The sequence below is a fragment of the Abramis brama genome (assembly GCF_963993115.1).
Source record: "Abramis brama genome assembly, chromosome: 1".
Classification (NCBI taxonomy): Eukaryota; Metazoa; Chordata; class Actinopteri; order Cypriniformes; family Leuciscidae; genus Abramis; species Abramis brama.
The window spans coordinates 47,153,035-47,178,826 of record NC_139963.1 but is presented as its reverse complement, the minus strand read 5'-3'; the positions used below and the strand labels follow the sequence as shown (position 1 = coordinate 47,178,826).

Genomic DNA, 25,792 nt, shown 5'->3' with positions numbered 1-25,792 from the left:
TCCTGAAGGAGAGAAGTGAGAATCGTTCATCAGGGTCTGAGGAGATCTGAAGTTTACACAATGAGAAACTCAAACTTCTGTCTGGGGGACAAACAGCCTGTGTGTTTAGTGTGCAGAGATTCACAGAAACACATTAATCACACATTCGGGCCCATCGGTGAAGTTGTGCCATTATATAAGGTAAGACGGATTTAAACATAGAGTTGCTCAGAGGCACTGTCGCCTCACGGCAAGAAGGTGGAGTTTCGGTGGAGCCAGTGTGTGTGTAGTTTGCATGTTCTAGGCCAGTGGTTCCCAAACCTGTCCTGAAGGCACCCCAACACTGCACATTTTCTTTGTCTCCCTAATCAAACACACCTGATTCAACTCATCAGCTCATTAACCAATGTGATAATGAGCTGATGAGTTGAATCAGGTGTGTTTGATTAGGGAGACAAAGAAAACGTGCAGTGTTGGGGTGCCTTCAGGACAGGTTTGGGAACCACTGTTCTACACTGTAAAAAATGTTCGTAATTTTAACAGTAAAAAACTGTAAAAAATCAACGAACAAAAAAATGTAAATTCCTTAACGGTAAGTACCCTTACTATATACAGTGAAAAACTGTAATAGCTTTCACGGGACATTTCATGTATTTTTACATTAATATACTGTTAAATGTACGGATTTTGGAAGTACACTTTAAAAAAAAAACGTACCGTTGCATTTACCGTACCTTACCGTAAAAAATACGGTAGCAATTGTTTACTAATTTTACAAAGTTTTACATCATCGAACTAAAAATTACGGTAAAAAAACATTACTTGGTAGCCAGTACTTTACCGTAAAAAAATACGGTAGAAATATATATGTTTTACGGCATTTAACTAAAGTTTACAGTAAAAAACTGTCAGCTGGTTGCAAGCGATTTACCGTAAAAAATATGGTAGTAATATTTTAGGTTTTACGGCAGTGATGTAAATATTACGGAAAAAAACTGGCAGCTGTGGTTGCCAGTACTTTACCGTAGAAAATACGGTAGAATCTTTTTTTGCTTTTACGGCACTAAACTAAAGTTTACGGTAAAAAACTAGCAGCTTGCAAGTGCTTTACCGTAAAAAATATGGTAGTAATATTTTAGGTTTTATGGCATTGAACATTGAACTGAACTTTTATGTAAAAAAAAAGAAAAAAAAAAACCCTGCCAGCTGTAGTTTCCTGTAATCTAAAAAAATACTGTATTACAAACCAATTTGTCATAATAACATTTATTATTGAGAATTACCAGAGGTTCAGACGTTGATGTTTTATTAAAAATAATAAAGTTTGAAGTTACCATTGTGGAGATGAGTGTTTGCTTTAGATGGGCTCTTGACCCTTGACTTTGTAACTTTAGATTTACTCTGAGTGTCTTAACTGTGTGTTTATTTAACGCAAATGTTATGGCAATCGATCAAAATCAGAGTAAAAATGTGATCAGGTGGTGTTGGCAGGTTACTGATAACATCATTATCATGTAATGGCCTGATTCACTGATCTCATGAAAAGTCTTATCTTTCACTTTATGATCAGAGTTGTAATTTTAATATAATGCATATTTTTTAGTATAATATCTCTGTGAGCCAGCAATGAGCAACAGATAATCTGAGGAACTTTAAAAAATACACAGTGAAGAAAAAAAAATTTGAACTATGGTGTCAGTTAAACCAACACAGATATCAAGAATCAGCGTATGAATCTCAACAATGGTGACAATCAACAAAATAATCAGACAAAACTCTGAACGTCACAAAACAAGCTACTAAAAAGCTGCAACAAAAACAACATAAAAAATAAAAGCAGATATAATAATAAAAGAAAATACTAAGGCAATTCAGCATAACGTAGTCCTGCTGCAATGCATGCTGGGAGATACTGATGAGTTTTGATTGGAGGCTTTATCAAGTGCACTGCACTTTTATCATCACCATTGTTGAGATTCATACGCTGATTTTGATGTCTGTGTGTGTCTGAAAGATACAGTAGTTCAAACCTTAATTGTGCACCAAGTTAAAAAAATTCTTCTGATTATCACAACACTGATGGATCATATGCTGGAATCATAGAGCTACTAAAATCAATAATGTAAAAGTAATGACATAAAATCAATGGAAAGACTCTATAAGAGCTCTGCAAATCAAACATGATGATTGCCATCATTAATACATAATCAACATCACATGATTCATTTTCTCTCTGATTTCCTAGCCATAATCAGTATGTCTTATAAACACAGAGTTAAAGCAGGCAGAGAAACACTAATGTCAGAAAGTCAAGGGTCAAGAGCCCAACTAAAGCAGTCACTGATCTCCATCATGGTGACTTCAAATGAAACAATAAATCCTCAACATCTAAACCTCTGTTAATTCTCAAACATAACTGTAGAAGTCTGACAGAAATAAAGTCAGTCTGGTTAGTAATAAGTGAAGCTGGTAATGCTGTTTGTGGAGTTGTTTAATCCTCCTCTGCTGAGATCTTCACAGATTTAATGTTTTTTCTCTTCAGCTGATTTCATCTAAGGCTGTGGCTGAAGTCAGTTGTAGTTCTTGTGTTTCTGCTCGTCTCTTTTTTCTGTTCTTCTTGTTTCTCTAAATGGACATTCCCAGAATTCCCTGTGTGACACTTCACATTTGATGCTATTTCATTTAAATAATTATGTTTCTTCTTGGTTTTTGTTATCAGATTTATACATTTGGGGTTTATATTACATCATATATTGTTTAATTAATGTTTATGGGATTATTTGGAGTCATGTGTGTGTCACCATGATGGTGTTTTGTGTTTGTGTTTGACACTGTGCACCTTATTGGTATTAACATGTGCCTCAGTTTGTGAAAAACTAATGGTATACTTGAATCATTGCTTGTTTTTCTTTTTTACCACCCGTCTTATTATGATGATTATCAGTATATTACAAAGATATAAAGCGGACTTTAATACTTCAGTGAATTTTGATGATAACACTTATCGGTTTATGTTCTATAATGATTGTCCCGTGCAAACTAAAAGGTTCCTACTGTATTTTTTTTTTACGGTAAAGTACTGGTAACCACAGCCAATGTTTTTTTTACCACACTTTTAAATCCTGCTGAAGGTTTTTTTTTTTTTTTTTTTTTTAAGTAAGGTTGCTACCATAATTTTTACGGTAAAATACTGGCAACCAAGCTAACATTTTTTTACCGTAAATTTCACAGGGTTTTTTTTACATTGTGTTTTTTTGCCCGTAAATTTAAATCCTGTAAAACATAAAAGGTTGCTACCTTATTTTTTACGGTAAAATACTGGCAACCACAACTGCCGTTTTTTTTACCGTAAATTTCACGGGGTTTTTTTAACAGTGTTACTGTACAGTCTACCTGTTCCTGCGTTGGGTAGATTAATTACAGAACACATTATAAAAATCTCTGGTATCTTATAGATTTTCTGTTGGAATTCTAGAGGGAGCTGAATACAGCACTGAAGTCCTTACAAGAGAAACTTAAACACAATGAAAACATTAAAGAAGAGCTTGAGAAAACAGTTCAGCATATCAAGGTGAGGATTGATATATAAAAATGATTGATTCTTTTGAGATATGTACAAGGATTAGAACAGCTGAAGTGTTTGTGACATAATTACATGTTCCTTTATTGACTGAAAAGTTACAGTTGTGGTTAACTAACCCACATTTTCCCACTCACTCTTCATGCTGCTCCAGAATCAGTTGCGTCTATGAGATGATTGAAGTGAATGTGATTTGATTTCAGTCTCAAGCTGAGCACACAGAGCGTCAGATTAAACAGCAGTTTGAGAAGCTTCATCAGTTCCTCAGAGATGAAGAAGAAGCTACAATCACTGCACTGAGGGAGGAAGAGGAGCAGAAGAAGCAGATGATGAAGGAGAATCTGGAGGAGATGAACACACACATCTCAGATCTTTCATACACAATCAAAGACATGGAGGAGATGATGAAAGGCAATGACTTCTGCTTTCTGAAGGTCTGATTTCACATCAGTGATTGATTGATTGATTGATTGATTGATTGATTGATTGATTGATTGATTGATTGATTGAGTTCTTGATGATAAATGGTGTGTTTGTTCTGCAGGAGTTTCCAGGCTCAATTGAAAGGTGAGTGATCTGCTGATGTCTCTGGTCTCTCTGGTTCTGATCCAAAGCCACTGCAGTTCTGACTCCTGAATGTTCTTCCAGAGTCCAGATCTCACAGTTGGATCCACAGATGGCTTCTGGAGCTTTGATTCATGTGTCACGATACTTGGACAACCTGCCTTTCAGAGTCTGGAAGAAGATGCAGGACATCATCCAAAACAGTGAGTCTGGAGAAGATCTGTGCTGTTACACACTGGAAATCATGTATGAGGGAAGATTTTAGCATGATGTTTGAATTACCAGATTAGATGCTCTAAATGAGCTGTAAAAAAGAGAAGAACATGATATTTATCAGTTACAGTGATATAGCAGATATATAGTTTAGAATGATTGATTGTTTTTGTCAATACAAGCTCTGTTGACATTAGATTTAATACACAGCAAAATCCCCAGTTAAATCAACACAGAGTACCAATGTGATACTAAAATAATAAATAAAATAAAATAAATAAATAAATAAATAAATAAATAAAAAGAAACCATGCTAAATTATATTTTAAACTCTATGCATCACTGTGTGGAAGAGACTGGGATACTTTTTTGATGAAAATCATCTATTATTAACCAATTACCACTTTTGGTCAGTGATGAGTTTAGTGAATTATTCTACCTTGTGATAATAAAAACTAAATCACATGGGGCCTGTACCATGATGCTTGTTGAACAAACTCAGGGTTACAGGATTAGTTTTGAGTTGACAAAACCAAACCAATCCAACCGGACTTTGTTGGTACCATGATGCTGATCATCTACTTTATCTGTCAAGTCAGGCGTGACATCAGTAGCGAACAGCCAATCACATGCTGAAAAAAAGTGAAACTGTAATTCACTTCTCTTCTGCATAATTTTACGGGATTGAAAAATATTAAGAATTTAAACAAATTTGCACAGCAATAAGATAATGGCTGTCTATGAAAGAGGGCAACTAAAATAAAAAATCTTGCTATATCAGTGAAAGTAAAGGTTTGTGAAGTTAGTTTATACAGTTGATAAAGGTATAGATAGAATTGAACATTTAAGCTCATATGTACTCATTTTATAGCTTTATCTATTGATTCTAAAGTGTATTTATATTTCCTTTATATATTTATTCATTTAAACTGTGTGTAATAATAATTGATAAACTAAACGTGTACACTGATTAAGGGTAATAGTTACATAAATAATATCTAAATCATAAAAAAATATTATTCTAAATAAGCATTGCTAAAAGCCAGACGACTTTAAAAATCATTTGCTATGTAGTGGCCTTTAAATTGGAGTAGAAACAAGGGGAATAAATTTATTGCATCAGACATGTTTAACTTTGCTCACAGCTGATTGGTCCAAGTTTGGTTTGCAAACTCTTACCTGGAACATCACCTGACCCGCACCAGGTTAGCAGTGGAGTGTAAGTTACTATGGAGATGAACACTGCTAAAAGCCAAACCACTTTCATGGTGCCTAAAACCCAGGGTTGGTGCAAATTAAACTGAAACATATCTGGCTAGCCACCTAATCCGGCTTCATGGTATAGGCCCCTGTTTTTTTTTTTTTTTTGGCTATTGTGATGATGCCATAATCATCCTGGAAATGTCTGATTCACAGTTCTCTTCCTGTGTATAATCTTTGAATTTATGTTTATTTCATATTTATTAATCATATCTCTATGAATCTACAGCATGAGATCCAGCAATCAGTAATTCTGAGGGATACTGAAATCATAATTAGTGCATTAAAACATTTTTAACTCCTGTTGGACTCAAGACACACACAGACATCAACAATCAGCACATGAGTCTCAACAATGGTGAAAATCAAAAGTTTCATGTCACAATGCATGCTGGGTTCCAGGATAAATTATGTTTTTTATTGCCACCTTTGTTGAGAATCATGTGCTGACTTTTAATATCTCTGTGTTTCTAAAAGACAGTGTAGCTCTGTTTTTTTTTTTGTTTTTTTTTTTTTTGTTGTTGTACATGATGTGTTAAAAAATTTCATTGTAATTGATTGCTGTAGTTTCAGAGTGGTGGAAATGTAACCCTTTTGATATAGGATTAAACTCCAAATGAGATTAGTAAATGAACAGGCTGTATGATGATTTTGTTGTCATCATCAACATAACAAACTGCATTCAAATTCCGTGTGTGTGCGTGCGTGCGTGTACAAGTATGGCTTTTAAAAACACAGTAAAAGCAGCAGGAGAAAAACTAATGTTAAAAAGTCAGGGGTCAACATCCCAACTAAAACAAACACTGATCTCCATAATGGTAACTTCAAACCAAACATTTTAAATTAAACATCTCAATAACAATTTCTGTAGATGTCTTTCTTTCAGTGATTCTGCTTGTTAACAGCAGGTGTTCATGACTAATGCTCAACAATCACTTACATATTCACATATCTAATTTCAACACTGCATCAATGTTACTTTTACTCTTTATAGTGTGGACCCTAAAGGATTTTCCATTGGGGTTGAAAGGGTTAGATAAAAAGATAAAAAGACACACCCACAAAATGTACAGTAATAAACTGTAAGTAAAAAAAAAAACAGTTATAGATAATAAATTACTGTAAAATTGTGTTTTATGGGTGCTGAAGAGTAGAGTCTGTGCTTCAGTCCAAGAGAAGATTTAGATATATTGATGATATGCTGCATGTTGTTTTATTTAGGAAACGTGATTGTGTAGTTGCTGGTCCAGTGAAAATCTCTTTATTTAAAATGTTTTTAGTGGTCTCAAATAAAATAAATTCACAGAAATACTTGTTCAAATTATTAATGCATTATCAATGTTATTTAATACATTTAAACAACAGTTGGTCAATTTAAGGCAGTCGATTTATGCAAATGAAATTAGTTATAATTTAGTACATATGTATTATTTTTTACAGTAACATACTGTAAATTAGATTACAGTAAAGAACTGTACAATTAAAAGTACATTTTACTGTAAAAAAGACCGGTAAGATCTAACAGTGTAGCCTAAAGGAATATACTGTGAATTAACAGCGCTCAAAGTCGACACTCAGAGGCTTTTCCAAATCACACCCTATACCCTCATTCACTATTCCCTACATTAGTTCACTAATATAATCCACTTCACTGTGTGAATAAAAACAGGTGAGTAAATTCAGACACTGATGAACACCTGCTGTTAACAAGCAAAAACAGAAAAAAGATTAAATCAACTGAAGATAAAATATATGAAATGTATTTTATCAGATTTGATGTTATCTTTTTTGTTGTTGATTGTCAGCATTGTTGAGATTCATTTGCTGATTCTTGCTGATTCTGTGTGTGTCTAAATGATGCCATATGAGTTTAAAAATCCTTTTTTAATCCTTTTTTGCAGCACTGCTTGATCAATAGGACGAGAGTCATAATTCATAATAATCTGTGTTTGGTTCACTCTTGATCATTATATGAACAACAGAACAAAAGCATCTGTTGATTGTGTCTCATCAGCTCCTGTGATTCTGGATCCAAACTCGGCTCATCCACGTCTCGTCCTGTCTGATGATCTGACCAGTGTGACATTCAGCTGGGACGAACAACCTGTTCCTGATAATCCAGAGAGATTTGACATCTTTGAGTGTGTTCTGGGTTCAGAGGGTTTTAACTCAGGAACACACAGCTGGGATGTGGAGGTTAAAGAGAGTGAATGCTGGAGTCTTGGAGTAACTACAGCATCAAACCAGAGGAAGGGACGTGATTTCTGTAACACTGATGTCTGGAGTGTGGAGTATGATCCGTATGGACTGTCTAGGTCTGGTTTTCGTGTTGAACAGGATCTTGAGTGTGTGAGAGTTGATCTGGACTATGACAGTGGAACGGTGTCATTCTCTGATCCTGTAACTAACACACATCTACACACATTCACAACCACCTTCACTGACACACTCTTTCCATTCTTCTGCAATTTTGATGAAATTAAATGTCTAAGGATTTTACCAGTTAAACTGCAACAACAGAAAATCACTGAAACATAATCTGATCCTGCCAATGAATTACTTGTGCCATCTTATATTTAGTATGTGAAAGTCTGAATTTCATAATGTAACTCAACATATTCAGAAACAGACAGTTAAAGCAGCAAAGGAATAAATCATATAAAAAAGTCAAGGGTCAAGAGTCCAAATAAAGTAAACACCGATCACCGATTTGTATTTTTTTTTTTTTCAATAAGACATCAACAACTAAATTTCTCAATAAGAAGTTTTGTATGAAAGAAATAAAGTCAAGCTGGATTGTAATGAGTGAAGATGCTGAGATCTTGAGAGATCTGGTAGTGTTTAATGTTTGTTGCTGCCAGTCATTTGAATTAATTCAAGAAATACAAGATATCCCTGTTAAAGTTTTTTGCACTTTATTTAAATTAGGATATTTACTTTCATTTTACTTGTTTTTTTATTTTATTTTATTTTTTATTGCAGTCGCTGCTGACTGTCATTTGTCATTTTTGTTTACGATCAGTATTGAGGAAGGAGATAAATACAAAAGCTTTCTATTTCAGATAAATGTTGTTCTTTTGAACTTTTCATTCATCAAAAAACCCTGAAATAAAAATGTAAATAACTGTTTTCAACATTGATAATAATGAGAAATGTTTCTTGAGCATCAAATCATCATATTAGAATGATTTCTGAAGGATCATGTGTGTTAAGATGTATAAGTATTATGTTGTCATTTGTATTTGTATTTGTTTTCCCAGTTTTGTGATTTTTGTGAGACAGGCAATCACACTGCAAGGTATAAATCATGTGACCTAATCAGTGACTGAATGAATGCACGTGACTTTTTTTGTTTAAATAAAAATGTGCCAGTCAGAGCGACTGGATGCTGTGAAAGAGTACAACGTATTCCGTGTGTTATCTGGGTACTCTGTTAACAGGTTATGGGCCCAGCTAACATAATATAGTTTGGGAGTTAAGAAGCCGAGTGAAAGTCGCAACGGATACTGAGTGTACCCGACATGAGTAGAAGGGTGAAGGAAGCGGTAACAATGAGCTCACGGCTTAATTTGAGCCGGAACACGCCGGAACATGTTCCGGCACATCCGACATTGGATCCGGAACCTTTTTTATTGGATCCGGCACCTAATGTGTCATTATGGAAAATTACCGTCTAAATGAAAAAAAAAAAAACTGTTTGTGTAGTGTTCAATGTTGTTATCTGTCTTGTTATTCTTTATTCCCCATTGAAGTTCCACAAAAATCTTGTGTTTGCATTTTCAATGCGTTTTGAGGTGAATTTTCAGGTTAAGACAGAGGGGGGGAGGGACGGGGGGAGGGGAGGCACTTCAAGTGACACATGCCCTGTACTTGTTGTGCTGGTTGAGATTGCTGTTAGCCTCGTTTCACTCAGGGGAAAAATGTCAAAAAGACAACAAAGTTTGCTTAACTTTTTCAAATACGCTGGCCAGTCAGATCCCAAACAAGCAAAAATCGTTTCCGCCGATCAAGAATGTGGAGACCACGGTGGACACAGCAGTAGTACGCCTACTATTAATGCTGCTAATGCACCTGTCGTTAGCGGGGATGATGATGACCCTGACGGGGAAGGAGATGAAGATGACGACGAGGCGGCTGATGGACACTTTGAATCTGCAAGAGATTGTGATGGCGACGAAGCAGGTACATTTGTCGGGGACACTCAAACTGGGCAAATCTAGACGGACGCTCAGTTTACAGAGAAAAAAAAAAGTTATCCTTGGCTTACAATGGACAAAACTGGACTGTGCCATTTGTAAAAAAGTGGGATCACTGGGTCAGGAAAAAACTGCAGGCGTGAAACTGGCAAAAAAATGGATCTCGGGCTCAGTAACATCATCTCTGCCCGATTTAAGAAAAAAGCAAAGAGCCTTAAGGAAAAAGGTTTTTGAGCATGGCAGTACTAAAGCACATGTAATGGCATCAATACATGTGTTTACAGTGGAAGTTAGATGCGGCTGAGCATGCGCATAACACACGCCATAACCAAACGTTATGTGATTGGATAACCAATGATTTTAAGCTTCAGACTAGCGCCCCCAGGCGGTAAAGAAAACGTTTTTCTATTACGGAACTCCAGACTCTCTCTACGAAGCAAAGCGAAGTAGCAGAGTCTGGTATTACCAGGCTAGAGGATTCTGCTCACGAGAGCGCAACTCGGGAAAGCTACAATGTCTTGGCAAAGCGCCTTTGTTTACAATTTAGGACTCATGTATGATGCACTGCAAGAACTGTCAGAGCTGTCTCTCGAGCTCCAAAAACAGAAATGCAATATCATAATGGCACATAAAGCCATTTGCCTACAGATCAGGGTTAAACAACTAGGCTATAAAAGGTTCACAATGTTAATTAAAGAAATTGACAAGACTTCTCACTCTTGGCTAGTTCCTATCCCAGGGATACAGGGATATACGCCAAATACACATAGGCGTACTCTTTTACGTTATTTATTTCTGAAACCGCATTCAGAAGTTTCTGGAGCTCAAACAGTGAAAATTGCTTCACTAAATGTATCTGCAGAAAAGTTTTCTTGTCCCATATGTGTCATAAAATCTTCAAGTCTCCTGTTCTTCTGTCATTTCTGTAAAGAGTGTCTTCAACAGTTCTGGAGAACCAAGGAAACTCAGGAGTGTCCTGTCTGCAGGAGAAGATCCTCAAGAGATGATCCTTCATGTAATCTCGTATTAAAAAACTAGCGTGAGTCGTTCCTGAAGGAGAGAAATGAGAGGCGTTCATCAGTATCTGAGGAGATCTCCAGTTTACACAGTGAGAAACTCAAACTCTTCTGTCTGAAGGACAAACAGTCTGTGTGTTTAGTGTTCAGAGATTCACAGAAACACGACAATCACACATTCAGTCCATTGGTGAAGTTGTCCCATCATATAAGATGGATTTACAGATGAGGATAAACACTTAAGCTTGTGTAATTCATATATGAATATAATATATCAAATAATTTAATAGATTTTAATTTAATTTAATTTAATTTAATTTAATTTAATTTAATTTAATTTAATTTAATTTCATTTAATTTAATTTAATTTAATTTAATTTAATTTAATTTAACAGCTCAGAAGTCCTTACAAGAGAAACTTAAATACAAACAAAACATTAAAGGAAAGTTTGAGAATACAGTTCAACAAGGTGAAGATTGATTCATTCGACAGACATTAGAACAACAGAAATTATTTGTCTGACACAAAAAATGTTGGGTATAAATTTTAAATGTTGACTATGTATTTATTGAAATAATCTATAATAATTATGTACAATCCTTTACATAAATAAACTAGGTCATATATATATATATATACCATATAGAGAAGTGCACATCTCACTTGTTCAAGTCTTTGTATTAAATGTTTATTTTAAATTGCATATGATTACAGTATATTTGACAATATATGTCACATACATCTGTGTCTCATAGACTGTAAAAAAGGATGGGCAGCTGCAGCACGTCGTTCCACTGTAGAAATATGAAGCCTTTTTTTTTTTTTTTTTTAAGGTATAGCGGAGGATCTTTCCGAATTTTAAATAAGACCCGCCCTCTCCACTTTTTGAAAAGTTTGATTGATTCACCAGAATGATTGACAATTAGGAGGACCAATAGTATAGGTCACCCACCCGGAAGTAAAAAATCCTCCGCAGTACCTTTAATGACGCTAAAAGATCCCAGAAATGGTCAATCGCAAGCACAGCTGTCAATCATGACGTTACATCCCATTTTTATGGCATTGAATTACTTACTAAAACCAAACATATTGGAAGAACGAACACTTGAACATGATAAAGCTATTACCAACAATGACAGAAACCATCTTTTGAATAAATAATAATTTGAAGTGTAATTTGATTTTTGTAGTCAGGCTTCCGTCCCATTTGATTACATGGAGAGGGCAGGTTTATGAACTATTCTGCAGAATCAAAATACTTTGGCTTCACTTTTAAGGATATGGCAGCACACTTGTTAACATGAACAAGAAGGAAATAATTTCACATACAGTCAAGTATGGGAAACGCTTTACAACACGGCTACACATTTATTAATATAATTTTAAAATTAAAAAGCTGAATATCATTGAAAATATCAACAAGCTGTTTGTATCCATCAACATTATCTAAATATGATTCATAGGCTAAATAAAATATTGCTCTTTGTAGCCTACATCATAATATCTTAGGTCCCATTATGCTTTTCACTTTTTCAACTTTAGTTAGTGTGTAATGTTGCTGTTTGAGCATCAAGAAGATCTACAAAGTTACAAACCTCAAAGTCACTCCAAAGGGATATTTGAAGAACTAGCCTACAACGAATGGCTCGTTTGGACAACAATGCGTTTTTTTCCAGATCTTATGAAGTCAAAATGTTCCACGTTTAAATAATAATTTCTATTAACAGTTCCAATTATAAGTTTATGTAGTTGCTATGATAGCATTGCTATGATCTGATATAAAGCTTTGCCTCAGCTCGCCTGCTTGCCAACATTAGTAATGATATGTGTTTACTGTAGATTTTGTAAGCTTTCGCTTTTGTAAGGCTATTAACTGCCCCTTAAAGGAAATTAACCAGCAGTATATCAAAATACTTCTGTATGCAGATTCTTCCTTCTCCGGTAAGATTAGTAATTTGGAACAAAGACCCTGAATCCTGCTGGACAAAAAAAGGTATAACTTTTATTATCTGTCGCTTCTCTGTCGTCTTAAGGCTAATTTACACTGCACATATCTGAAAATATACAGAATAATATATTGTGTTAATATATTACTATATATATTGAATAATACATAAGGATTTGCCGCTTTTCATACATTGAAAATATGTGACAATATATTTACTAAAATATCATAATGTATGTAATTTTATATTCAATAATATACTTCATAATATATAGAGAGTTATATGTGATCAGAAATGGTACTGCATGTGTAATATATTGCAGATATATTTACTCATACAAAATAAACACACATATATAGAGAAATATATAATGTAATATGTTTCTTATATTTATTTATTAATTATTTACATTATAAATGTTTCATATTTTCAAGCTAGTTATCATAAGCACCTGCATGTACTAAAGTATTTAAAGGGATACTTCACCACTGGAAAGATGAATGTGTATTTAAATTACATCATTTATGTAGTAAAAATGTGAAATTATTTTAGAAGTTGGTGCCTTCTACACTGAGAAAAGCCAGAAAATGTATTTTTGGCTCATGTGCAACTCCCAGAATGCACTTGCTTCACTGCCCTACGAGGCCACTCCCAAGCCACGCCTACACTCAAAAAAATGATTTTAGCTCTTTGTTCAATTTCATTAATTAAAATGAGCATATACAACACAACCCTTCATAGAAATGATTCCAGCTTAATTTCATTAAATGTAATCAATGTAATTTTTTTAAAATTTGGTTTACCAAATTTTTTTTAATTGAGTCAACATGAATATTTTTCGTTCGTCTTAACCGGATGTCACTCAAAAAAAGAATTTTGGCCTCTTGTTAAAATAATTAATTAAAATAAGCAAAAGTAAAACGATTGTTTAATATTGTCACAACTTAATTTAATTGTGTTCAATCAACCTAATTCATTTGTGTGAAAACTACATGAATCATTGTTGTTGACATCTAACTGGGCAGTGGATCTGTAGTTCCCAGCATGCTTTGCAAGGGACTGCATTAAGAGGGTCAATTTAGGGAAAAAGTGTTATTTTATGTGTTTTTCAGTAAATGGAAAGATGTTGTTAGTTAATGTTAGTGTTTAATGTTCAGTTATGTTATAAACTTAGAGGACTTTCTGTAATGTTTTTGAATTTTGTGGTTACCATTTTGCAGAAGAGTGGCGACTGTGTTTAGGCTGTGGGCTCAGTATTACGCTATATGTACATTAAACCTCGTGTTCAGGCTGTGGGCACTCAGTATACACTGTGTAAACCTTGCTCACAGACCTGCACAAGTAATAATTCAATTGAATACTAGTAGTGTCTATCATTAGAAGTGACCATAGAGTCAAATTAACTAAAGTTATAATGTTGGTTATTTAAGGCAGGACAAAAACTAAATGTAGTTAACCTGACAAAACTTTATCTAGCAGGAATGACTAAATTAATTTAAATTCATACAACAAGATTACAACAAATTATTTCAAACTATTTCGATTTTGTTGGAAAAATGTAATTCAATTTCGTGGAAAACCTTTCCTTAATTTAATTAAGTTCGTTCAACAGATTATTTTTTTGAGTGTACCGGTTTCAGAGGGCAGTATCGGAAGAACTGATACAAATAGGCAACTAGTTGATTCGCCTTAGACGAGGCCTTAGTCTGCCCCAGCTCGAGTCTGCCCAGGGTATTCCTCTTGACCGCCAAGCAGGTCTTGCTCCTCTGCTGCAGAAGCTGCTCTGGCTGCCTCTTGTTCCTCCATCGTAGCCACGAGCATCGGACAGGTCGACCGGCCGTGATTTCAAGATCGCCCAAAATGTCCGTTGCTTTCTACAGTCGCCATTCATTATGTTTACATTATTTGACAGTGACACGTACGTGCCAGCTTTGCAGGTCATGCATTCTGCTTCACACGGATCCCGACCGAGACGAAAACACAGGAATTTTCTTAGCAATGCTAAAACGCACATCAACCGATCACTTGTTTAGCGTTCATGTAAACACTACATTCCGATTCACCAATCGAGTTAGTCCGATTAAACAAAAGGTGTGCATGCAAACATAATGAATGACGACTGTAGAAAGCAAAAGTCGAATCCCGGACATTTTGGGCGATCTCGAAATCAGGGCCGGACATGTCCGGGAAAAAGAGGACAAATGGTCACCCTTATGAGCCTGTTAGCTTAGCTTAAAAAAAAGATGGCTGACACTATTTGTACATTCTGTGAGTCAGATACCACCCCCTATGGGCGGGTTGAAAACATGCCGAACTAGCTCCTACTACTGGCTGTAGTCTCTAGCCTCCGGCCAAAAAATCCTCCGATGACGAAAAATGACGATTGTTGCATCATCAGAGGATTTTTTCCAGACAAAAAATAAAGAAATCTCTCATCGCAGGGAGACATGAGGGATGGAAGCACAGTCATTCAAAAAATAGTACAGGAAAGTACTGATACAAAGCTTAATGTTAATCGGTGAAGTATCCCTTTAACCAAGAGACTGTCACTGTGTTGAGGAATGCACATCATTACTTTAAAATATAATAATTTTTAAAAAATCAAACAAACCACAGGCTCTACTCTTCAGCACAATGGTGACCCCAAAAACTCAAACATAAAAGAAAAACTTTTAAATTCCAAATGAATAGAACATTAAACATTAAACACTAACAGATCTATATTATATATTATATTAATATTGAGCAAAACACATTAAATATCACTTAATTTTAACATTTGCTCTCCTTTTAGAAGTCAGTCAGAAGCAAAGCATGCTGGGAACTAGAAATCTGTTGAAACTCATTCCGTGAATGTGTGTGTATATGTATGAACATACCTTCACATTTATATGGGAACATGTATGCAATATATGTATACAATAAAGGATAAAACTTTGTGAATATTACATGTAATGCTATTTTTGTCTTCATTTATAAATATTTTATATTCATTAATATAGCCATACATGGTCAATGCATATATTGCAGTCTATTGAAAAATATAAGCACTAGTTTCCCATATATGGAAATGTAATATATTGCATTATATTTTGCCATAATATATTCCCATATATTTTAAATCCGTAAGGGAAACTCATGTTAAACAGTCACCTACACAGCAAAAAGTCCAGTGTTAAATTAACTCTTCTGGGAATTTATATGGCTCCAGAGTCAGTGTTGAAAATTGTAAAAATACAGCAGCCGCACACTCAAACACTGTGCAAGATCAATTTATTAGCAAGCTTTCGGTCTTGCGACCTTCTTCAGGCATACAAACAAAGTGAATGTGGCCATACAAAAGGGCTCTTGCCAATCACCTCTCCTAATTGCATAATGCCAGACACCTGTGTTAACATGGCTAAGGCTACAGGGATAGGGAACATGGGAAATGTAGTTCAACATAGCCTATATCAAGTATAGCCTTAGGTACAGGGTCTACTCAAAAAAAACAAAAACAAAAAAAACCCCTAAAATTACATCAAAACTTCAAATAGAAAAATACATTACACGATAACCGTGCATCGACACAAATAGAAAGAAACCACTATTCTATGCAAATATCAGGCTATGACCATCATAAAGCATAGAATAGTCTATAGTGATGAGATTAAAGAAACACGCTCATATCAAACTCCTCATTGAGACCCAGTGGTTGTAGAGCTTCTAACTAGGGATGGGCGATATATCGCACGATATTGTTATGCGCATCTCGTCAGTAAAGCCGGTTCCCTTGATTAGTAGTAAATCGCCATCACCTGCTTTCAGATGAAGCGGTGTTAAATTAACACTCCTGGGGCTGGGAGTGTATATGAGTCCACACTCAAGAGTGTTAAAGTTAATGAGATAATTAAGTGATTATTAAGTGACTATTGAGCATTATTGAAGACACCTGATGTTAACAAGCAGAATCACTGAAGGAGAAAATCACAAATTGTAAGTTACCATTAAGGTGATGGGTGTTTGCTTTAGTTGGGCTCTAGACTAGAGGTAGGCAATACTCCAAATTTTGGTATCGATCCGATACCAAGTAAATACAGAGCCAGTATCGCCGATACCGATACCAATACTTTTTAATTTTAAAAGCATGCACTTGAACTTGTATGCACTTTCCTGTGCTAGAGCAGTGTGTCATGGTTTATGAGGTGAATGCATCATTAATATGCTAACTCTGAAAACGTTTTCATGACTACTAAATATTTTGTGATTTGTGCTCTCAACTCGCCTGTAATTATTAGTCATTGACTTTTACAAAACTTTTAATTTTCTTCTGCATTTATTTGATCAAAAATACAGTAAAAACTGTAATATTACAATTTAACATAGGCTATCTGTTTTCTATGTCATACTAAACTGTAATTTATTCAGTTGATCAAAGCGTAATTTTCGGCATCATTACTCCAGTTATGATGATAATTAATTTTAATATGCTGATTTACAGCTCAGAAAACATTTCTTATTATCAATGTTGAAAACAGTTTCATATTTTTTTGTGGAAACCATGATGCAGAATTATTTGATGAACCAAGTTGAAAGAACAGCATTTATATGAAGTAGATTTTTTTAACAGTGAAAAACCCTTGACTGTCACTTTTGATCAATTTAATGCATCGATCCTTGTTGAATAAAAATATTAATTTCATTAAAAAAAAATCTTACTGTCCTCAACATTTTGAACCGTTATATACACTTTTGCTTTGTTTATTGCAAAATAACTCCCGATTGTTTCTCTGTCATCTAAGCAAGGCTATGTTTCCCAAACGTGCCTGTGAGCTCAGTGAAGCACCAGCATCGAACGCTCTCTGTGATTGATTGGTTTCGTCTTGTATCCAGATGACTAGGAGAAAAAGTTCTATCCTACACAATTATAATCGCTAACATTCGCTTATTTTTCCACTTAGAAGCTTATTTTACGCACTGAATTGCGTGCTAAATTAATAAAAATTACTGGTAAAAAAAAACACATTTGGATCGATATTTTTATGTGAGGATCGATCCTTTTCGATACCACGTCAGTATCGATAGTATCGATACTTCAGGATCGATCCGCCCACCTCTACTCTAGACCATTATATGTTTACTTTAATATTTACTGTTGTTTGTCTGCTGTTATTGATTTATAACAGTTAAATGAACAAAGTAAAATGTTATCTTATAGTGTTGGTTATGTTTTGACATAATCATGCTGTGATCTGAAAAAGGAAACTTATTGAGATAGTTTGGTTTAACTTGTTAGCAGCAGTTTTGTGATTCTTCAGCCTATGATTATCAGTACTTTACTTATAATTCAAAATATTTAATAAACATTGTTCTAAACAATAGATATTCGGATTACTTCATTTAAAACACACACATTAATAATCAGCCTGTGAATCTCAACAATGGTGACAATAATAAAGCATGTTGCAGTGGCTGCCACCAATCACAACTCATTAATGGCTCCCATCATGCATTGTGGTATGAATAAATTATGATCTGAATTGTCTATGTAATTTACTTTTCCTAATTGAATATTCTGCTCATCACCATTGTTGAGATGCATAGACTGAATCTTGACATCTGTGTGTGCCTAAAAGAATGATTTTTTTTTTTTTTTAAAAACAACTTTTAAGAAATCCTTTATATTATATCAAAAATTCTGGGCATTTATGCAGATTCACAGGTATGCTTTAACCAACAACATAATTCGAAGTCAGAAAGAAAGATCTTAATGAGTTCAGTGATCAAGTTCAAATGATGAATGTTATAATATAACCAACATCATCAGACAACTCTTTTCTTTGTTCAAATGGCAGTTACAATTCAGATACAACAACCAAACAAAATCTAAAGTAAACATATAATGGTCAAGAGCCCAACTAAAGCAAACACCCATCACCAAATGGTAACTTACAATTTGTGCTTTTCTCCTTCAGTGATTCTGCTTGTTAACATCAGGTGTCTTCAATAATGTTCAATCATCACTAAATTAATCACTTAATTATCTCATTAACTTAAACACTCTTGAGTGTGGACTCATACACTCCCAGGAGTGTTAATTTAACACTGGAGTTTTTGCTGTGTACAAAGAGCCGTAGTTAACTGACAAGCTGAGCCATATCGCATTAATTATTGCTGCCGATACGTCCGCGATATTAATGCGATATGGCTCAGCTTGTCAGTTAACTACGGCTCTTTGTAGTAAATGCCGCTCCATCTGAAAGCAGGTGAAGGTGATTTACTACTAATCAAGGAACCGGCTTTACTGATGAGATGCGCATAACAATATCGTGCGATATATCGCCCATCCCTACTTCTAACATATAGATCCAATACAGCTCTCTCTGACATAGTCGCCTGTCAACATCACCCCCTCTCTGAGAAGTAACCTGTTCTATTCCCTGAAACCTGAGGGAGGATAGAGGATGCGAGTGGTTATTAAAGTGACGGGCAACAGGATAATTCATATCATTTCGTCTTATTGAACTTTTGTGTTCGCTAATTCTTTGCTTCAGAGGGCGAATAGTTTTACCAATATAAATCATATCACGCGTGCATTTAAGCATATATACAACATTTTTAGTGTTGCATGCAGGGCCTGAAATTAACACCCGACCACACGCCAAATGCGGGTGAATTCTGCAATTGGCGGGTAACACTGTCAATCTACCTGCCACATTGGCAGGTAGCCAATGAGAATCGACCCTTCGCGGGGAGTTTGATTGACGGCGATCTGGCCAATCGTAATCCGCCGAATCCGCCTTTTTTTTTGTCCGACAAAGCAGTCAGAGGAGAGTTCAACGTTGGATGATTTGAACTTGAAAAAACGGAGTATACTGAGTAGACCTACTGACATCTTTCCGCAGTTAAAACTTCATTCCTTCTTATGTTCATTCATGTTTATTTTATGCTATAAATTAACTAGAAGGAAGAGATGATCGGTTCACAAGCAGCTTTAACTGAGGCACCACAGCGATCTGTCAAGACAGTTACAGAGCCACAAAACGGTATTGTCTAAATTTCTTTAAAAATGACCAAATTTTAACGTTGATACTTTGTTTAAAATCAAAAGTAACCTGGACTGTCTTGTCTGTCAGCGTGTTGTCAGTGTCCTCCTCTCTGCTGCGCGATGTGTTTTTCATTGCGTGAGATCATGGTTTGGCGTGAGCGCGGTGTAGCTTGTCGGACAAAGCAACAGTAACTAAAGCGGCCGGGTCTTTGCGTTTTTTTTTTTTTGCAACTGTTGTTCTTTGATATTTAAACGAAGTCAGCCATAACGCACCAAACGCTAATATGCGTCTAAATTCGCGCCTGACGCGCTATTCGCGTCCGGTGTGAACGCACCATAACGGTTCCTGAACGCTGTAACTAACAGCTGCCCAGCCATCAACACAGCCGCGTGTGATTTGTTTACATACTAGCTGCTCTAGGTCTATATCTGTATTCTAAGAGTTATTATTACTTGTATGAATCTCGTTAATAACTTGACAGCACTTACATGTGTATTCTTACAAGTTAAAGAACAAATGTTTGTGCAGTTCCTTTTTTTCACCTTTTATGAGGCAAAAAAAAAAACAAAAAAAAAAAAAACTGGCTGGTAAAAAGTCACTGTGGCGGGTGGATTTTTAAATCCACCTGCCACAGTGGCTGGTGGTCAAAAAAGTTAACTTCAGGCCCTGGTTGCATGTGATAACCCCTCTTACTGGAAAAGAGTTCCCTGTTCTAGGATGTGTGAAAGTGTTGTTTTCCACGTATTGTGGCACTGGGCACAGTTACCACAAGGGTAATTTCCATGTTTGAGGGGAGCTAAAAGTGTCTGTCTGGGACTTGGTAATATATTGGCTCTAACCAATTTATTTCGTAGATTTGGCCCTCTTTTGTAAACAAAAAGGGGTGGATCTTTGAAATGTTGGATGAGAGCTGGGTCTGAGGTCAAAATGTGCCAATATTTAAGGATGGTACTCTTAAACATGTGAGCCTGAGGGGTATAGGTGGTAATACAGGTTAATGAAAAAATGTTTTCTTCCTGGATACTCTTTGTCAATAAGATCTGTCTTGATTTCGACAGGGCAGCCTGATGGGCGTCCTCAACACACTGAGCAGAATAACCCCTTTCTAGAAACCTTTGTTTCTTTTCCAAAGATTTTTCTGTGTAATCTTCATAGGGCTGGGCGATTTAAATCGCGATATTGTTATGCGCATCTCGTCAGTAAAGCCGGTTCCTTGATTAGTAGTAAATCACCATCACCTGCTTTCAGATGGCGCAGAATTTACTACAAAGAGCCGTAGTTAACTGACAAGCTGAGCCAAATCACATCAATATCGCGGACGTATCGCCAGCGATATTTAATGCGATATGGCTCAGCTTGTCAGTTAACTACGGCTCTTTGTACACAGCAAAAACTCCCGTGTTAAATTAACACTCCTGGGAGTGTATATGAGTCCACTCAAGAGAGTTGAAGTTAATGAGATAATTAAGTGATTAATTTAGTGATGATTGAACATTATTGAAGAAACCTGATGTTAACAAGCAGAATCACTGAAGGAGAAAATCTCAATTGTCAAATCGTCATAACGCCACCGTTATGACGATCAATGGTTGCTTTAGTTGGACTCTTGACCCATTATATAATTAACTTTAGATTTTGTTTGTCTGAGGTATCTGAGTTATAACTGCCAGTTGAACAAAGAAAAAAAAAGTGATCTGATGGTGTTGGTTATATTATGACAATCATCATTTGAACTTGATCACTGAACTCATTAAAATCCTTCTTTCTGACTTCGATTTATGTTGTTGCATAACTGTGAATCTGCATAAATGCCCAGAATTTTTGATATAATATAAAGGATTTCTTAAAAGTTGTTTAAAAAAAAATCATTCTTTTAGGCACACACAGATGTCAAGATTCAGCCTATGCATCTCAACAATGGTGACGAGCAGAATATTCAATTAGGAAAAGTAAATTACATAGACAATTCAGATCATAATTTATTCATACCGCAATGCATGATGGGAGCCATTAATGAGTTGTGATTGGTGGCAGCCACTGCAACATGCTTTATTATTGTCACCATTGTTGAGATTCACAGGCTGATTATTGATGTCTGTGTTTTAAATTAATTTATTTGAATGTCTTTTGATCAGAACAATGTTTATTAAATATTTTGAATTATAAGTAGCCTACTGATAATCATAGGCTGAAGAATCACAAAACTGCTGCTAACAAGTTAAACCAAACTATTTCGATAAATTTCCTTTTTCAGATCACAGCATGATTATGTCAAAACATAACCAACACTATAAGATAACATTTTACTTTGTTAATTTAACTGTTATAAATCAATAACAGCAGACAAACAACAGTAAATATTAAAGTAAACATATAATGGTCTAGAGCCCAACTAAAGCAAACACCCATCACCTTAATGGTAACTTACAATTTGTGATTTTCTCCTTCAGTGATTCTGCTTGTTAACATCAGGTGTCTTCAATAATGCTCAATCATCACTAAATGAATCACTTAATTATCTCCTCAGCCCTAAATGCCGCTCCATCTGAAAGCAGGTGATGGTGATGTACTACTAATCAAGGAACCGGCTTTACTGACGAGATGCGCATAACAATATCGCGATTTAAATCGGCCAGGCCTAAATCTTCATCAGAATGGCATATGCGCCTCAGTCTATAAAACTGACTCTTAGGTAAGCCATTTTTCAAGGCTTTAGGATGGGCACTACTTGCCAAAAGGAAGGTGTTACGGTCAGTGGGTTTCCTGTAAAGTGTGGTGATGAGGCCTCCATCCTTTAACTCAATCCACATGTCAAGGAAAGATACACGTTGTAGATCATATTCAATTGAGAATTTTAAATCAGCATAAACACCATTAAAAAAAAACACGAACTCTAAGAGTTCTTCCCTTTTCCCTTAAAAAAGACAGAATATATCATCAAGATATCTGTACCACTTAAAGATTTTTTGTATTTTAGACTCTAAATAAAATCAGTGATTCAGGTGAAATTATGATTATGTCAAAACTAGGGCTGGGCGATTTAAATCGCGATATTGTTATGCGCATCTCGTCAGTAAAGCCGGTTCCTTGATTAGTAGTAAATCACCATCACCTGCTTTCAGATGGAGCGGCATTTAGGGCTGAGGAGATAATTAAGTGATTAATTTAGTGATGATTGAGCATTATTGAAGACACCTGATGTTAACAAGCAGAATCACTGAAGAAGAAAATCACAAATTGTAAGTTACCATTAAGGTGATGGGTGTTTGCTTTAGTTGGGCTCTAGACCATTATATGTTTACTTTAATATTTACTGTTGTTTGTCTGCTGTTATTGATTTATAACAGTTAAATGAACAAAGTAAAATGTTATCTTATAGTGTTGGTTATGTTTTGACATAATCATGCTGTGATCTCAAAAAGGAAAGTTATTGAGATAGTTTGATTTAACTTGTTAGCAGCAGCTTTGTGATTCTTCAGCCTATGATTATCAGTACTTTAATTAAAAAATATTTAATAAACATTGTTCTGATCAAAAGATATTCAGATAAATTCATTTAAAACACAGACATCAATAATCAGCCTGTGAATCTCAACAATGGTGACAATAATAAAGCATGTTGCAGTGGCTGCCACCAATCACAACATTAATGGCTCCCATCATGCATTGCGGTATGAATATTTGGATATTCTGCTCCTCACCATTGTTGAGATGCATAGGGTGAATCTTGACATCTGTGTGTGCCTAAAAGAATGATTTTTTTTTTAAACAACTTTTAAGAAATCCTTTATTATATCAAAAATTCTGGGAATTTATGCAGATTCACAGTTATGCTGTAACCAACAACATAAATCAAAGTCAGAAAGAAGGATCTTAATGAGTTCAGTGATCAAGTTCAAATGATGATTGTCATAATATAACCAACACCATCAGATCACTTTTTTCTTTGTTCAACTGGCGATTATAAGCCAGATACAACAGCCAAACAAAATCTAAAGTTAATAATATATGGGTCAAGAGTCCAACTAAAGCAACCATTGATCGTCATAACGGTGGCTTACAATTTGAGATTTTCTCCTTCAGTGATTCTGCTTGTTAACATCAGGTGTCTTCAATAATGTTCAATCATCACTAAATTAATCACTTAATTATCTCATTAACTTAAACACTCTTGAGTGTGGACTCATACACTCCCAGGAGTGTTAATTTAACACAGGAGTGTTTGCTGTGTACAAAGAGCCGTAGTTAACTGACAAGCTGAGCCATATCGCATTAAATATCGCTGGCGATACGTCTGCGATATTGATGTGATTTGGCTCAGCTTGTCAGTTAACTACGGCTCTTTGTAGTAAATGCCGCTCCATCTGAAAGCAGGTGATGGCGATTTACTACTAATCAAGGAACCGGCTTTACTGACGAGATGCGCATAACAATATCGCGATTTAAATCGCCCAGCCCTAGTCAAAACATAACCAACAAAACCTCAACTTTCTCTTTGTTCATCTGGCAGTTATAACTCAGAACAACAGCCAAAAATCATCTAATGTTAACAGTTTATGGGTCAAGAGCCCAACTAAAGCAAACACTGAAATCGCGATATTGTTGTGCGCATCTCGTCGGTAAAGCCGGTTCCTTGATTAGTAGTAAATCGCCATCACCTGCTTTCAGATGGAGCGGCATTTACTACAAAGAGCCGTAGTTAACTGACAAGCTATATCGCATTAATATCGCGGACGTATCGCCAGCGATAATTAATGTGATATGGCTCAGCTTGTCAGTTAACTACGGCTCTTTGTACACAGCAAAAACTCCAGTGTTAAATTAACACTCCTGGGAGTGTATGAGTCCACACTCAAGAGTGTTGAAGTTAATGAGATAATTAAGTGATTAATTTAGTGATGATTGAACATTATTGAAGACACCTGATTTTAACAAGCAGAATCACTGAAGGAGAAAATCACAAATTGTAAGTTATCATTATGACGATCAATGGTTGCTTTAATTGGACTCTTGACCCATATATTATTAACTTTAGATTTTGTTTGTCTGTTTTTTCTGAATTATAATCACCAGTTGAACAAAGAAAAAAGTGATCTGATGGTGTTGGTTATGTTATGACAATCATCATTTGAACTTGATCACTGAACTCATTAAAATCCTTCTCTCTGACTTCGATTTATGTTGTTGGTTACAGCATAACTGTGAATCTGCATAAATGCCCAGAATTTTTGATATAATATAAAGGATTTCTTAAAAGTTTTTTTTTTAAAAATCATTCTATTAGGCACACACAGACGTCAAGATTCAGTATATGCATCTCAACAATGGTGAGGAGCAGAATATTCAATTAGGAAAAGTAAATTACATAGACAATTCAGATCATAATTTATTCATACCACAATGCATGATGGGAGCCATTAATGAGTTGTGATTGGTGGCAGCCACTGCAACATGCTTTATTATTGTCACCATTGTTGAGATTCACAGGCTGATTATTAATGTCTGTGTTTTAAATGAATTTATCTGAATGTCTTTTGATCCGAACAATGTTTATTAAATATTTTGAATTATAAGTAAAGTACTGATAATCATAGGCTGAAGAATCACTAAACTGCTGCTAACAAGTTAAACCAAACTATCTCAATAAGTTTCCTTTTTCAGATCTCAGCATGATTATGTCAAAACTTAACCAACACTATAAGATAACATTTTACTTTGTTCATTTAACTGTTATAAATCAATAACAGCAGACAAACAACAGTAAATATTAAAGTAAACATATAATGGTCTAGAGCCCAACTAAAGCAAACACCCATCACCTTAATGGTAACTTACAATTTGTGATTTTCTTCTTCAGTGATTCTGCTTGTTAACATCAGGTGTCTTCAATAATGCTCAATCATCACTAAATAATCACTTAATTATCTCATCAGCCCTAAATGCCACTCCATCTGAAAGCAGGTGATGGTGATTTACTAATAATCAAGAAACCGGCTTTACTGACGAGAT

At 35.3% G+C, this 25,792-nt stretch overlaps 1 protein-coding gene across 1 annotated transcript in view; it reads left to right on the top strand.

Moving 5' to 3' along the window:
• LOC311079747 (zinc-binding protein A33-like) overlaps positions 1 to 8,350 on the top strand; it is a 270,005-nt gene extending 261,655 nt beyond the window's left edge. The window contains exons 3-6 of the mRNA XM_084109399.1: positions 3,763 to 3,993; positions 4,104 to 4,126; positions 4,208 to 4,326; positions 7,611 to 8,350. Coding sequence (XP_083965525.1) covers positions 3,763 to 3,993; positions 4,104 to 4,126; positions 4,208 to 4,326; positions 7,611 to 8,134 — 897 coding nt within the window. The 3' untranslated portion in view covers positions 8,135 to 8,350. The remainder of the gene's footprint in view (positions 1 to 3,762; positions 3,994 to 4,103; positions 4,127 to 4,207; positions 4,327 to 7,610) is intronic.
• Positions 8,351 to 25,792: the final 17,442 nt, after the last annotated feature.